The 16,864-nt window shown below is 39.8% G+C and overlaps 1 protein-coding gene across 8 annotated transcripts in view; it reads left to right on the top strand.

The window, feature by feature from the left end:
• The first annotated feature begins 2,346 nt into the window (after nt 1-2,346).
• Nucleotides 2,347-16,864, top strand: part of RPRD2 (regulation of nuclear pre-mRNA domain containing 2) — a 106,395-nt gene continuing 91,877 nt past the window's right edge. For 2 of the 8 annotated variants that reach the window (XM_014791767.2, XM_087443929.1), the window contains exon 1: nt 2,348-3,162. In XM_014791767.2, the coding sequence (XP_014647253.1) occupies nt 2,958-3,162 (205 nt within the window). In that variant the 5' untranslated portion in view covers nt 2,348-2,957. Of the gene's footprint in view, nt 3,163-16,864 lie in introns of all 8 variants that reach the window. The other 6 variants (XM_087443959.1, XM_014791770.2, XM_087443937.1 and 3 more) reach the window with 5 other exon arrangements.

The following is a 16,864-nucleotide window of genomic DNA, read 5'->3' as shown; positions in this document are numbered from 1 at the left end:
TACATACAATACATAAACAGATATACAATATATCTGTGGCATTAAAACTTCATGAGGGGGGCTGGCCCAGTGGCATAGTGGTTAAGTTTGCACGATCCACTTTGGCAGACCGGGGTTCGCAGGTTCAGATCCCAGGTGCAGACCTACACACTGCTTATCAAGCCATGCTGTGGCAGGTGTCCCACATATAAAGTAGGGGAAGATGGCCACCGATGTTAGCCCAGGGCCAATCTTCCTCAGCAAAAAGAGGAGGATTGGCAACAGCTATTAGCTCAGGGCTAATCTTCCTCACCAAAAAAAAAAAAAAAACAAAAAAAAACACAACAACTTCATGAGGGTTGGGGGGATTAGGAAAAAAAATCTAAAAAGGATCTTTAGGGGCAACAATAATGAAAAAAAAGGTGGAGAAACACTTTTCTAATTGCTCAGGTCAAAAACCTCCATGTCATACTTGACTCATTTTTCTCATACTCCCCTTAAATCCATGAGTAATCCTTTTAGTTCTACCTTCAAAATATATATCCAGGATCTGACACCCCTTCTCATTATCTTTTTTGCTACAACTCTGGTAATGCTGCCATCATTTCCTTGTCTAGATTATTCCAAAAGCCTCCTTAACCGGTGGCTCTGAAGTCTATTTTCAACATAGCAACCAATGTGATTTTTTTTTTTCTGGAAGATCAGCCCTGAGCTAAGATCCATGCCAATCCTCCTCTTTTTGCTGAGTAAGACTGGCCCTGAGCTAACTTCTGTGCCGATCTTCCTCCACTTTATCTGGGACGCAGCCACAGCAGCATGGCCTGACAAGCGGTGCGTCAGTGCGCGCTGGAGATCTGAAGCCAGGCCACCAGCAGCAGAGCGCCCCCACTTAACCGCTATGCCACTGGGCCGGCCCCCCAATGTGATCTTTTAAAAAGATCACCACGTAATTTCTCTGCTTAAAAGGGCTCCCCATCTCAGAGTTAAAAGCCAAAGTCCTTACAGTGGCCTGCAAGGCCCTACTCAAGCCCTCTCCTACCACTTGTCCCTCTCTTACTGTTCTCCAGCCACACTGGCCTCCTTGTTCTTCCTCTGATATGTCAAGACATTCCTGTTTTAGGGCCTTTGCACTTGCTGTTCCTTCTGCCAGCATGTTCTTCTCCACCTCCGCGATAGCTGCTTGGTTACTTTGTTCTTAACATTCAGATCAAGGGTCACTTCATTCCAGAAGATTTCCTGGATCACCAAACCACCATTCCCATCCCTATAGAGGATCACACACAATGTCCTCTCTCTCCCTTACCCTGCTTCATACTTCTTCATAGAACTTCTTACTCTCTGATATACATTTGTTTATGGTCTCCTGCCATTAGCCCGAAAAAGAAGGGATTTTTGTCCGTTTTGCTAGCTGTTATTCCCCAACATCTAGAACAGTATTTGGCACAAGACGTTCAGCAACTTTTTGTTGAATTAATGAATACTAGATATGAGCTTTATTAAAACAGGTTCCCTGCATCAAGAAACGTGAGCCTACTAGGGAGATGTAAGAGAATTAAAATACAATACGTAATTGCATGTGTTCAGTGGAACACAGGAGCCTCCAAATCTGCCCAGAGGATTTGCATAGGCAGATGAGATGGAATGCTTAATCTAGGTTGTGCTAATCAATATAATAGATATCTAAGGCTCTGGTAAACTATAATGTATTATGCAATTGTGAGATTGCATCACAACTGAAGATGAGATCACACCTTGCCTTTTATTCTTTCCTCGTCTCGAAAATTTTACGGGGCAATTTTTCGTTTCACTTCACTTACTTCCTCTTCCTATAATCCAAATAGTTAAGCGACTGTGAGTGGTATCGTCCAAGGGGCAGTGTAAAATATTGTTTGGTCTGGAGTCTGCGTAGTGAATGGCTCACAGGAGCTGGCGCATGCGCATCTTGTAAGGCAGGGCAAAATGGCTGCCAGCCACTCTGTCGCCCGTTGGTGCTTCGAGGAGTTAGCGGCGGCGGCGGCGGTTGCAGCCGCCAGAGAGTAACAGTGCCCGCTGAGCGGTGGGAGTTTCCCGGCCTTGTGTGAGCTGCACAGCCTCAAGAGACAGACCTCGCTAGGAAGCAGAAGGCGGGGCGGAGCGGTGAAGCCCCTCCCCCCAACCCCTCTCCTTAGTTTGACCAGCTCCCTCACCCGTCCCTCCCCGTTTTTCTTCTAACCCGCTACACGTTTATCTACTGCGCAGGCGCACAAATAATCAAAACGCCTCCTTGGCCCTTGGGGCTTGCGGGCTCCTGCGCGCGCTTCCCGTTCTTCTCCCTCGATTGGTCGGATTGCCCCGCCATCACGCCTCCCTCTGCTTTCTAGGTTGAGAAGGAAGCGGAGGGGGGGCGGGGCCAAGCAGCGCGTGCGCGATACTGTTGCTGTGCCTTTGCTGCTGTTGCGTTGCAAAAAAAAAATCCTGACTAGGTAGCCTTGGGCCTTTTCTGTGTTAGAGGATCTAAAGGAGAGGGAAAGATTTCTGCAACTGAAGGGGCAGTCGGGTAGTATTAAATTTAAGATATTAATGCCCGCCCTTACAGGAGTAAGTGGGAAGAGGAGTGGGGAAGGGCCTTAGCGTTGAAAGCCGAAGAGTATAAAACCATTAGTTTCGCGGCCAGGCATTTTGAGAGGCTTTGCAGGACCTGTTTTTTGCGTATTTCTTCCGTGATTACTGACTGGTTTAAACACAAGTCCTTAGAACAATTCTGATAAACGTTCGAAACGCGCAGCCCCGCCTTGCAGCGTGTAGGAGCCGCCAGCGTGCCCAGCAGCTTGGTCCTCCCGTCCTACCTCCAGAAGAGCCTAGCGCGTGCACCACCCCACCCCCTGGCCTCCCTCCCCACCTACGGCTTTCACGCATTCGCAGTGATTGTTTTGCCCGCGTCCGCTCCCGCCGCCGCCGCGGCCGCCAGAGGAGCAGCAGCGCTTGTGCAAAGCGGGAAGATGGCGGCCGGCGGCGGCGGAGGCAGCAGTAAGGCCTCCTCCTCGTCGGCCTCTTCGGCGGGGGCTCTGGAGTCCTCGTTGGATCGAAAATTCCAGTCGGTAACTAACACCATGGAATCTATTCAAGGCCTGTCGTCTTGGTGTATAGAGAACAAGAAACACCACACTACTATCGTCTACCATTGGATGAAGTGGCTCCGGAGATGTGAGTGTTGGGGGTGACTGGGGAAATGGAAGGAAATACTGCTCGAAACGTTTGGGGTTTTCCCACGGAGCCACTGCCTTCGGTTGGGGTTGTCTCCATTAAAGCTTTGGCTCGAGTGTTCCCAAACCTAGACTCCATTCCTAGCCAAGGGGTGTCCTGAACTGCAGGAGGCTCATTATTTCTTGGATTTTTTTAGCCACTGACTTGGCGTGACCTTGGGCCATTGGGCCCAAATCGATAGAGATTTATGTATTATTTCATTTCAGAGCCTTGTTAAGGTGCTGTTGACTTTACTGAACCTTCACGTTAATTGTCGCGTCCGTTTATTTCTTATAGGCCTTGGCGTGTTAATGATTCCTGGTTTTCCTGAAGATAGACAAGCTATGGTTTAAGCAGTAGTAAAGCCACGTATTTCGCTGGAATATGTTCGACTACTTTATTTTTTGACTGATCTAAAACTTGTGAGGTGTAGTAAGAAGGGCTTACCTTGGTGAATGTTAAGAAGTAACATGAGCTCCATACGGAGCCGAGGCGACGACCTGGGGGTTTCCCTGTACCTGTGTTTGCTGCAGTAAAATCCAGGCTTCTTGATACTGACCGGAAACAACTGTAGTCTGTATCATCACTAATATCTTAAAGTGTAAAACATATCTGGCTACTTTGTAATCACTTGAAGTACCTTTTTAAGGAATTGAGTTTGGTTTCATAGGTAATCAAAATAGGAAATCAAGAAATGTGCTTTTTGAATACACCTATAGTACTTTTTTACCTAGTTATTGCTTTTTTGTTTTCATGGGGAGTTTTTTCCACTTTGCTGCTTTACTACAGAAAAGAGGTCTATTAAACTGTCAGGAAGCATGGATTGTTTGCAAAAGATTTCAAATCTTTTTGGAGGAAGGCTGGAGAAGTCACTGTTGCTTCCTACTGAGAAGAGGTTAACCTTAAATCCATATATCTATTTGAATTTTAGGTCTTTTGTTGCTTCCTGTCTATGGTATGTCACCAGTGAGACCCATCATCCAGTTATTCTTCTTCCACTTCTGCCATTGCCCCTGTAGTGTTGTGATTTGTTTACGTTTTAGGAAACCCAAGGGTAAAACCTGCAAAATCATTGGCCCCAGGTTTCAAACCATTTGTATACAAAGTTATTGTTGGGAGAGGTGTTTTGTGGCTCTTTGAATAATATATGCTGAAAGAGTTGTAGAACCAACATAGGATTACCTGTATTTACCAATAGCAGATTGAAGTTTCTTTCTTTCCAAGAGGTAAAATTAGAACATACAATTTCAAATATAACAGTCATCATCAAAGACTCTCACATATTAAGTATCTGCTATGTGCCCAGCCCTTTATTGTCATTTACAATATGTATTACATTATACTTTAAAATAACCCCTGGTAGTAGATTTTTTAGTCATTGATTTACAGATGGGGAAACTAAGGCTCAGGAATGTTAAGTAAGTTGCTTAAGGTTAGACAGTAAAATGGTGGAGTTAGGATTTGACTCCACCATATCGGATAACAATGGCCACATTTAACTTTTTAAAATAATGTTTTGAAGATTATTCTTTCATGTACTTGGTACACCAGTGGTAGCAAGCAGTGCTCATGTAAGCCTGAGGACATATTCTCCTTAAACATATTCTCCTTCCTGTTTTAAAACGTTTTTACTAAATTATGCAAGCATTTAACATTTCCTACCTTTGGGCTCTGGTGCTTTAACTATATGGTTACATCATTTGCAAGAGTAAGTTGGTCCCCATCCCTGCCTTGTGGGATTACAAATGACAATTACAGTATTTTTTTTTTTTTTTTTGTCAGCAATAATGAGATATACTGGAGCCAGAATTTTTCGGCCTCTACTGTTGTTGATATTGTGCCTGAGCTTATTTCCCTTGTTGATATCTTAAGAGCAAAAAAATGATTGCTCTAGGAAGACAATACTTAATTTGGAAGTGGATTATATATAGTTTATATAGTTAAATGCTTTTGGCTTTCTAAAAACCTGCTTTTTTTCCCTTAGTGAAATGGAACTTAGCTTTCTAAAATGGTTAAGGGTAGTTTTGAGTGGTTTTGTATTTGCATTTAATGAACATCGTCTGTCTTATTGTAAATAAAGCCTTTTGAGAGAAATATTCAGGAGAGTGGTGAAGGGCATGATGAAAACAGTTTATGCATTGGGCCTCATTTTCATTTAATTTTGTATTTCTTTACAGTTAATATTATTTTAGTTTGAGTTTGGTTTCTAAGTCAGCTTTAGGCGAATTTATGAAGTAGGTGTCTTTGGCATTCCCAGCCTTTTTTCTGTGCATTTTCTTTTTTTTTTTTTGTTTGTGAGGAAGATCAGCCCTGAGCTAACATCTGCCAGTCCTCCTCTTTTTTTTTTTTTTTTTTTTTGCTGAGGAAGACTGGCCCTGAGCTAACATCCGTGCCGATCTTCCTCCACTTTATGTGGGACGCTGCCACAGCATGGCCTGACAAGCAGTGTGTCGGTGCGCACCTGGGACCCAAACCCCGGGCCGCCAGCAGCGGAGCACGCGCACTTAACCGCTATGCCACGGGGCTGGCCCCTGTGCTTTTTTTTTTTTTTTTAATTTTTATTTATTTATTTTTCCCCCAAAGCCCCAGTAGATAGTTGTATGTCATAGCTGCACATCCTTCTAGCTGCTGTATGTGGGACGCGGCCTCAGCATGGCCGGAGAAGCAGTGTGTCAGTGCGCGCCTGGGATCCGAACCTGGGCCGCCAGTAGTGGAGTGCGCGCACTTAACCACTAAGCCATGGGGCCGGCCCCCCTGTGCATTTTCTTGATGCCACTTTTGCTTCTCTTTTTTCTTCTGGCTTCCATTATTTAGTAATTTATATTTAGACCTCAGTGTGAATTTATGTAACTATGTTAAGCTCTTCCAGAGATATTTTCATTTTATCCCTTATTTCATAATGTGTAATAAGAGACTTTTGTTCACTTTAAAGGAAATAATTTAGAGAAGGCAAGTAGGCTTCCTGAAGATATATACTCCATAGGTGGGTTCTACTGATTTTATTCAGGCTTCTTTTAATGTGTTTGACTGAAGCATTCATTACCGTCATTTTTTAAAGTGATCTTTCTGTAGCATAAACAGATGTCAATCCTGTGCTTTCAAGTCCTCTAGTGATATACCATTGCAACAGGGTTAAGATCTAAACTTCTTTTACTATGGTGTACAAGTTCCTACACCATCAGCCCTGCCTGCTATGGCTCAGGCTTCTTCCAGTCTTGTCTTCTCATCATTAGATCCAAGCTCAATTATTACCTGCTCAGAAAGTCCTTCTCTAATGACCTTATTTCAGATGGTCCCTTCAGTTGCTTTCTATCACATCACTTTATTTTCAGTATATGAAATTACCATATCTATTTATTTACATGTTTATTGTCTGTCTTCTCCCACCAGGGCTGTCTTCTTTGCTACTGTATCCGCAAGCAACTAGAACGATGTTTGGCACACAGTAGTAAGCAATCAGTAAATATTTGCCAATGTAATTTTGTGAAATAGTTAATCAAGTACTTGAATTGTTTTAATTTCTGTTTATCAGAAGGAAACGTTTATAATTTAGTGAAAGAATTGATAGATATGTTTGTTGGCAGGTTCAAGATATGGCTCTTCTACGGACTTGATGTACAATTTGACCAGATTATCATTTCTGTACTTCATTTGTCCCTCCCATTTTTAATGTAAAATGGGAATCAATATGGAAAAGTAGAAAAATACAGACTTTAGAATTAGACCTAGGTTCAGATCTTAATTCCGTCACTTAGTACCTAAGTGATTCTATGCAAAGTACTTAAATTGTGAGCCTCAATTTCTAATCTGTACATAGAGATAATTATTTCTCATAGGATTATTGTCTAAGTTTAAGAAGATAATGCATGTATTTTAGCATAGGTCCTAGCATATAGAAAACATTCGATGATTTATAATGATGATGACGATAGTACAGATACAGATAGTCCTTTTTTTTTTTTGATAGCCATCACTGTACGTTTGTGCCCTTTTACCCCTTTCGCCCTCCCCTTTTCCCCTCTGGTAACCACCGATCTATTCTTTGTGTTTATGTGTTTGGTTGTTGTTGGGTCATTCATATTCCACATATGAGTAAAATCATATGGTATCTCTGTCTGACTTATTTCGCTTAGCATAATGCCCTCAAGGGCCATCTATGGATGGACCTTAAAGATAGTCTTAAGATCCTGCGTATTCAAAATATTACAGCAGAACTTTATTTTGGGTACAGTGCTGGAAATTGCATTCTTAGTCAGGGGCGGATGAATTGGACCAGCCTCTCTGTAGTGAATTAGCAAGTGCTCTGAAGAACTAGTAGGACAAAATGGAAAATAGTGTTTATGATATTTCCGTGTTGTCTTGTTTCTAACCATTGAATAGTTGGTCTGTTTTATAAGGTGGCGTGAGAAGTTAAGTCAATTTTTGAAGAAAAGGGGGATATAAGAAAGTAGAATCATTTGTAGAGTAGAAAATCTGTTAAGATTTCCCTTCAGCTCCTTTTGGTATAAACTTTAAATATGTCCAAGATTAGAAAAGTAATGACATCCCCCACTTGTACTGATCACTCCACCTCAGTAGTTAATCAACTTAATGGCCCATCTTTTCTCTTCTATCCCCTTTACTCCCTTGCCCCTGAAGCAAATCTCAATACAATCTGTTACTTTTTCTACAAGAGAGACTGTTATGTAAACATGGACTAGCAAAAAAAATTCTTCATACAGGATTAATTTGTTGCAGAGAATTTGCAAAGTGCAGTTAGCATTTTTGATCTATGGCAATGGTTTCCAAGTTTGAGTCTTGGGATCCTTAGGTGGAACATGAAGATGGTAATAATTTCATAGCTAACTTCTATCAAGTGCTTAGTATGTGCTGGGCATTGTTCCAAGCATTTTATACATATTAATTCATTCGATCCTCACAACTCTTTGAAGTAAGTATTATTATGATTCCCATTTTACAGATGAGAAAACAGAGGCAACTGAAAGGTTGAGTAAGTTGCCCATGGTTACAGGACTAGTAAATGATAGTGCCAGGATTCAACCCAGGCATTCCTAATTCAGAGTGTGCACTCTTAGCTGCTGTACTAGACAGCCTTTCCTATTCATCACATATTTTCTACAATGCAGAAAATCTTTGATAATGTGCTTATTTATTCAAGATGAGGCCAAATAGATTAATAGAATGTTGAGATTTTAAATCTTAGTGGGTTTTTTTGTTTTGTTTTTGCTTTCTGTGGCAAAACTGATTATCTTGTGTAGATTTGAAGTTCTGATAGGGATTTATTTATGTTTTCGATTAATAAAAAATGGAAAAACAAGTTGAACATGTTATTAAAGCTGACTACTAGATAAAAAATCTCTAAATATGAGGTGCATTTAGATTAAATAAAAGTTTTTTGGTGACAAAAAGTTTGGGGTACAACACTGGTTAGTGGGGAGTGCAAGTCTTCTGTCTCATATCTGATATTCCACAAATCTGAGGGTCTGGGACCATTTTCTGCAGCTCTGGCCTCTGAAATGTAGCTATTCCTTTAACTGTTTACTTTCTTTGTAATCCATCCTTTGTAGCAGATATGTAGGCTTGACCTGAAGAGTATAACAATACTGCCATAGGCATAAAGCTTTTTAATCACATATCATATGTATACAAATGAGTAAGACAGGTGGACTAGATACAGATTCTAACTTTGAGTTCCAACGTGAATTTTGCTTATAAGTCCCTAGTTTACATTCAGTTCTTTTAACAAATATTTATTGAAAACCTAGAGTGCCAGGCATTGGGGATAACAGCAGGTGAATAAAATGGAGAAAAATGTTTGCCCTCACAGAGCTTATACTCTAATAAGAGGAGACAAATGACAAACAAGTAAAATATTAAATATATTAGAAGGTATAGATGTTAGAAGTGCTGTACAGAAATATAAAGCAGGGAAGGGGAATACATAGTGTTATGGGAGTTAGCAGTTTTAAATTAGGTGGTAAGGGAAGGCCTCACTGAAAAGGTGATGTTTGAGCAGGGAGGTGAGGTATTAGGCAATATAGATATGGGAGTGTGAGGGGAGAATGTTGCAAGACTAAGAGAACAGAAAAATACAAGGGTCTTGAGGTTAGAGTGTGCCTGGTGAGCTTAAGGAACAGCAAGAAAACTTTTGTGGCTGGAAAGAAGTAGTTAAAATGAGGATTAGCAAATGAACTCAGAGATGATGGTAGGTGATGATGGGAGGAAGGGCAGATCACAAAGAGTTGTATAGGTGTTTTAAGAACCTTGGCTTTTAGTCTGAATGAGGTGGGGAGCCATTTGAGCAGAGGAGTGCTGTGAACTGATTTATGTTTTTAAAAGGTCCTTCTGGTTGCTACAGAAACAAGGATACTAGTTCGTTGGCTATTGTAGTAATCCTGGGGTAAGATGGTGGTGGTTTGGATCAGGTCATGGCCAGTGGAAGTGATAAGAAGTAATTTAATTCTGAATCTGTTTTGAAGGTAGATCCAACAGGATTTCTAGATGGATTAAATGTGGGGTAAGAGAGGAGAGTAATCAAGAATAACTCTGGATTTTGCCTGAGTGACTAGAAAGAGTTGACATTGATATGGGGAAGGCTGTAAGTGGAGCAGATTTGGGGAGGAAGATTAGAAATTTAGTTTTGAATATGTTAGGTTTGGGTTGTCTACTTTTAAAAAAATCTTTTTTTTTTTTTTTAATAATTTTATTTATTTATTTATTTTTCCCCCAAAGCCCCAGTAGATAGTTGTATGTCACAGTTGCACATCCTTCTAGTTGCTGTATGTGGGACGCAGCCTCAGCATGGCCAGAGAAGCAGTGCGTCGGTGTGCGCCCGGGATCCGAACCCGGGCCGCCAGCAGCGGAGCGTGCGCACTTAACCGCTAAGCCACGGGGCCGGCCCTAAAAAAATCTTAATTAAGATATAATTTACAAATATAAACTTCACTCATTTATAGTGTACAATTCAGTTGCTTTAGTATATTCACAGAGTTGTGCGACAGTCACCACAGGGTATCTTTAGTGTGTAGATTGTCTTTTTTTTTTTTTTTAAGATTTTATTTATTCAGTTTTTTCCCCCCAAAGCCCCAGTAGATAGTTGTATGTCATAGGTTCACATCCTTCTAGTTGCTGTACGTGGGACTCGGCCTCGCGTTGGACGGAGAAGTGGTGCCTCGGGGCACTCCCGGGATCCGAACCCGGGCCGCCAGCATCAGAGCGCGCGCACTTAACCGCTAAGCCACGGAGCCGGCCCTAGATTGTCTTTAGAGCCACAGGCTGGAAGAGATCTGTTAGGGGGTAAGTGCAGATAGAGAGGTATAGTAAGATAGAGTGATAAGTGTAGATAGAGAAGAGGTCCAGCGAGAAGGTTCTGGAGCATTCTGGTATTTTAGATACCCCTTTGTACTTACTTGGTCTAATGTGTTCTTGGCTTTGGTTCTTTTTGAGGTTCAAGGTGAACTTTATCTCAGCTCCCCAAAGAAGTAATAAATTTATTTTGACCTCTTGTGTGTTTCTGCTCTTGGTTTAGGCTTACTGGCACGTCTGGATTAGTTAGGCATTAGCTCTGTTATAATTCCCAATTGTAAAATTATTGCATAATCTGTCCTCTCCTCCTTGAATGTCACCTTTTCCTCATTCCATTGCCCTAGGTTCATAGAGAGGTAGATAATATTTTCTGTGTTTCCTGACAATGTTTCAAAACACGGAACTAACTTAATTATAATGTATAATTATTGTAATGGTGTATACTAAATGAGCCTTTTTACTTGTATTCTGAGACTTTACAAGCAGTTGTTGTGTTCTTCATTTAGCTGCTTTGTCTCTCAAATGCAGAAGGGTAGTATTATATACATGGCCCTTGGGGGTTTTGAAGCAATATGTAAAATATAATTTCACTGTACATCCCATAGTAAGCTAAATGTTAAATTATGTAGCAAATAAACATTCCCATAACTCAAAGTGTGAAACAATATTGACAAACTTCAAATGGTTCTGTGGTATGGAAATATCTTGAAAGGAAAATTTTATTGACAGTGGAAAAATACTAATATTAAAATTTGCTGAAGCAGGCCACCCCAAAATTACAGTTAGCTCCGTAGAGAAAGGGTGAGTGTATGTATGTGTGTAATTTCTTAGGGAGTGGAGGCTTACCAATTTTATTCTTAGTGATTTGGCTTCCCACCTTTCATAAACTAATACAAAATAGACACGTCCAAACTCCCTTTCCTCCTAGGCTTTTGTCAGTCAGTTATGATCTTTTGTTTTTTTTTTTTTTCAAGTTTATTGGTTTATAGCAGTACTTTAAAAAGTCCAAAGAGGATACTTGGGTTAGGTGTTTTAAAATTTCAGCTATCAGGACTAGAGATAACATGAGGCTTTTTAATGTGTAGAAAGAGCTCAGAGACCCTGGTAAAAATTATTCAAAAACTTAACACGGTTGGGCCGGCCCTGTGGCTTGGCGGTTAAGTGCGCTCGCTGCGATGCTGGCGGCCCGGGTTCGGATCCCGGGTGCGCATCGAGGCACCACTTCTCCGTTCATCCTGAGGCCGAGTCCCACATACAGCAACTAGAAGGATGTGCAGCTACGACACACAACTATCCACTGGGGCTTTGGGGGGAAAAAATAAAATAAATAAAATCTTTAAAAAAAAAAAAAAAAAACTTAACACGGTTGTACACACCAGCTTGACTGAATTTCTCATCTGTTTTTCAAGGAAGGAAAAAGTAGTTGGTGTTTTATAGTGCTTTCAAATTCCACTGCCCCCACAGATTTTAATTATAGAATACTGGAGCAACGCACATCTTGTAGAGAAAGTAGTAGAACCTAGTTACTCCTTTTGGAAAAAGGCAACAATTCCATCTATGCTTTAGAACGTTGAAGTTCTGGCTAAGATAAAGATAGTTTTTTTAAAAAAAATACCTCTTTTTATTCTTCTCTTAGAGAGAAACATTCAAATAAAAGGTCTTTGATGAAAGAAATGAAGTGTTTAGTGTGCTGGGTTTAAATTTTGGTTGTGAATTTTATCTTTGGTTTAAATTTTATCTTTCTTGCATCTCTCTTCCTCCCTCCACTTCACTCTCTAGTGATTAGTTTCACTTACTTTCATTCTATGGTTCTTTGTCCCCACTAGCAGAAAGAGAGAGAGTGTTTCTTTATTACCCTTTTAGTAAAAGTTGCACTGTTAGACGAAGAAAGATCTTTTAATGTTAGGAATAACTTGACATTTTTAACTTTAAGAAGACCAGACTGGATCCTGTGCTGTTTTTGTGTTCTCTTTACCATCAAAATAGTTTTAATGCTGTAGCATAATGCATTATTTTAAAATGATAATTTCTGTGTCCAGGAGGCAATCAGTATTACTTGAGTTATTTTTAAATTTTATTTATTTTTTAATTTTTTTTTATTTTTTGAGGAAGATCAGCCCTGAGCTAACATCCATGCCAGTCCTCCTCTTTTTGCTGAGGAAGACTGGCCCTGAGCTAACATCTATTGCCATTCCTCCTCCTTTTTTTCCCTTTTTCTCCTCAAGGCCCCAGTAGATATAGTTGTATGTCATAGTTGCACATCCTTCTAGTGGCTGTATGTGGGATGCCGCCTCAGCGTGGCCAGACAAGCGGTGCGTCGGTGTGCTCCCGGGATCCGAACCCGGGCTGCCAGTAGTGGAGCGCGTGCACTTAACCACTAAGCCACGGGGCCGGCCCCTAGTTGAGTTATTAAAATTACTTTTATAGTGTGTTCCTATGTCCAAAGTTACAGAATTCAGAAAATGAATTCAGAAATATTGAGTGCTTGCTCTATGTAAAACTCTGTATTGAATGCTGAAAGAGTTGGAATTACGAAGAATTTAACGTTTAGTGACTAAGATAAGAATTGAACAAAAATAACTGGTTCTGGGGAGTATGATAGTATGAGTTTCTATATGCTGTAACAGTTTAGAAGAGGGGTCACTTTCTGGTTGGAGAGAAGGTGTTATTCACTGAGCACGCTTACTAGATATCATACAGATGTTACCTATAATCCTGACATCAGCTCTGCAAGATATGTTATCCCCACTTGAAAAAATCTATAAACTGAGGCTCATGGGAGTTAATTGGTTATTTTGAGGAAATTGTCAGAACGTTTATAGCATAGGACAAGGAAGCCATACCTGTTTCAGAGTGGCTAAGCATAAGCTTAATTTTGTTTTGGTTTTTGTTTTATGTAGGCAAATGGTGAGAGTGAGTGGAAGAAAGAAAAGAAATACAGTGGGTTCAAAGCCTGAGTTGCTTACAAGTACATTGTTATTATTTAACAATGTTCTTTATTAAATTTCCAGTCATTAACGTAATTAACTTCAAAAACATATCACTAATAGATTTAGTAATAAATAGCTAGCATTTACTGAGTTCTTATCATGTGATCTCATTTAATATAATAATTCATGAGGTAAGTACTATGTATTTTTATTACTAAGTCTGATATATATGTAAAATTAGTGATATATATGTAAAATTACGCTGATGACAGGCAAAATAATAAAGAAAATATTATAAGTTATAATAAGTGAAGTACTTGCAGGATCAGTGAGGTAAAATAAATTGTTCAAGGTACACAGCTAGTAAACAGTAGAGCCAGGATTCAAATCTAAGCAGTCTTGACTCCAGAGTCTACACTCCACCACTGTGCTGGATTGCTTCCCACTTCTTTCAAAGTTTATTGGTATTTTGTAGTGTTCCATAGGCAGTGTGGTGTAATTAGTATAATGGTTCCCAAACAGCCTTGTGCCTGTCTATTTTTTTCCAGCGTTATTGAGATGTAATTGACATATAACATGGTATAAATTTAGGGTGTACAACATAATGATTTGATACACATATGTATTGCAAAATGATTACCACGATAAGGTGAGTTAACACTTCCATCACCTCACATAATTACCTTTTTGTTGTTGTGAGAACATTTAAGGTCTACTCTGTTAGCAACTTGCAAGTAAATAATACCATATTGTTAACTATGATCATCACGCTGTACCTTAGATCTCAGAACTTACTCATCTTATAACTGGAACTTTGCACCCTTTGACCAACATCTCCTCATTTCCCCCACTCCCTAGCCACTAGCAACCACCATTCTTCTCTGTTTCTCTGAGTTCATGTGCCTAACTATTTTGATGATTTCACTGAACTGCAGAGTTTAAAACAATTCATTAATTCATGTATAGCAATAAGTTGAATATAGAAGCAGATATGAGAACCTAGCTGTCTTCTATTAAGTCAGACATTAAATAGATTTTCAAAAATGTAAAACAGTGCTATTCTCACTAAATTTTTTTGTTTTGCAAAATATATTTTTAATAAATATGTAACCTATTAACTGTAATGGTTTTATTATTGTTTAATGAATTAATACATAGTTTTTAATTCTTAGTTTTAATTTCTAATGCGATAAATAGCATAGATATAACCCACATAAACAAAAACTCAATTTTTAGTGTAAAGGGATCCTGAAACTAGAAGGTTTGAGAAACATTGCTTTATAATGTAGAATGGCCTTTATCAAGTTTCTACAAGGACCACATCCATTGTCTCTCATCTTAATACTGCATATTGCCCAGTGGTTTCCAGACTTTATTTTATCAACCATTTAATTATTGTTTTTTACTTTGTGAGACTGTAAGTTTGCCAACGTTTTATTTTGCCAAATAAGGACATAAAAATACACTACCATTTATATTATCACCACCATTTTATAAACTACCACTTGATATGAAAAAGTTGCCTTGATATCCTTGTCTTTCAGGTCTTAGCTCAAATGTCATCTCTTTAGAAATTTCCCCCTTATCGAGCTAGCCAAAGAGCTTCCCCTCTTTCCCTCCAGCCCAGCATTCTCTTGCCACATCACCCTATTTTATTTTCTTAATACCTTTTCTCATTACTAGATACTACCTTATTATTTCCTTATTTACTGAGATACATGTTCCCCCCTCACCCCCAAGTAGAAGGTAAGTGCGTGACAGCAGGGAATTTGTTGTATCCACCACTGTGTACTCAGCGCCTTGAAGATGGTGTGGAACATAGAAAGTGCTTAATTAATGAATTTTTCTTAAATCTGACCCCAGGCAACACTTTGAGAATTGCTGCTATAGAGGTTATTCCCGGTTTTGTTAGATCTACATACGTAGAGGGATATATAGTATTGTATAGTGATTAATTGGCAAAGATCATGGGCTTTGGACTCTGAGGCATTATAGCTGGCTACTTAACCTCTTAAAGCCTTTAAAAGGGGGGCCGGCCCCGGTAGCTTAGCGGTTAAGTGCGCGCGCTCCGCTGCTGGCAGCCTGGGTTCGGATCCCGGGCGCGCACCGACACACCGCTTGTCCGGCCATGCTGAGGCCGCGTCCCACATACAGCAACTAGAAGGATGTGCAACTATGACATAGAACTATGTACTGGGGGTTTGGGGAAATAAAAGGAGGAGGATTGGCAATAGATGTTAGCTCAGAGCCGGTCTTCTCAGCAAAAAGGGGAGGATTAGCACGGATGTTAGCTCAGGGCTGATCTTCCTCACACACACACAAAAAAAGACTTAAAAAGGGGATAATAATAGTATAGCCCACCTTATATGATTGTTGGTGGTATTAAAAAAGATAATTCTATAAAGTGCTTTGAAAACTACCTGACATTTAGAAAGCTGAGTAAATGGTAACTATTGTCATTTTTAAATGTAATTATGGTATCTATACATTTTATTACACTGTGTTTTCATGCAGGCCTGTCTGCTTAAGCTTTAAATTCTTCCAATTAATCCTGCATACCTGAGGTGAAATTTTAAGGTTAATAATCTGAAGGAATGAACATAGATTTTCTTAGTCTCTTTTATTAATGTTAGTGAATGCTGGAGAACACATTAATTTAGAAACTGTTTACCTATTTTGATTATTTCATGTATCCATATAGCAACATCTTGCAGTTCCAGAGATTCATAGAATTTCAGAATCTCTCATATGTTGTTAAAGCTATTGTGCTAATATGAAAATGCATCTCAAAGGAGGGATTTCAAAGGCACAGCAATATCTTTAGTATTGCTGGATTTTTTTTTAAATAACCTATCGAAAACAAGGGGTTTCTTTTTTTTTTTTTTTTTTTTTAGTGAGGAAGATCAGCCTTGAGCTAACATCCATGCCAATCCTCCTCTTTTTGCTGAGGAAGACTGGCCCTGGGCTAACATCTGTGCCCATCTTCCTCCACTTTATATGGGACGCCGCCACAGCATGGCCTGACCAAGCGGTACATCGGTGCGCACCCAGGATCCGAACCTGGGCCACCAGCAGCAGAGTGTAAGCACTTAACTACTATGCCATGGGGCCGCCCCCAACAAGCAGTTTCTAAAAATTGAAGTTGGAGTAATAAAGACCAAATATTAATCATATTTTCATTTAAATTTAAAAAATTTTAATTAAAGATTTTTTTATTGGTGTCATAATAGTTTATAACATTGTGAAATTTCAGTTGTACATTATTATTTGTCAGTCACTGTATATATATGCCCCTTTACCCCTTATGCCCACCCCCACCAACCCGCTACCCCTCTGGTAACCACTAATCTGTTCTCTTTGTCCGTGTATTTGTTTGTCTTCCACATATGAGTGAAATCATACCGTGTTTGTCTTTCTCTAACTGGCTC

This window comes from Ceratotherium simum, chromosome 2 (assembly GCF_057802395.1).
Source record: "Ceratotherium simum simum isolate JZ-2026a chromosome 2, ASM5780239v1, whole genome shotgun sequence".
Classification (NCBI taxonomy): domain Eukaryota; kingdom Metazoa; phylum Chordata; class Mammalia; order Perissodactyla; family Rhinocerotidae; genus Ceratotherium; species Ceratotherium simum.
This window is presented reverse-complemented; position numbering and strand designations above follow the sequence as displayed.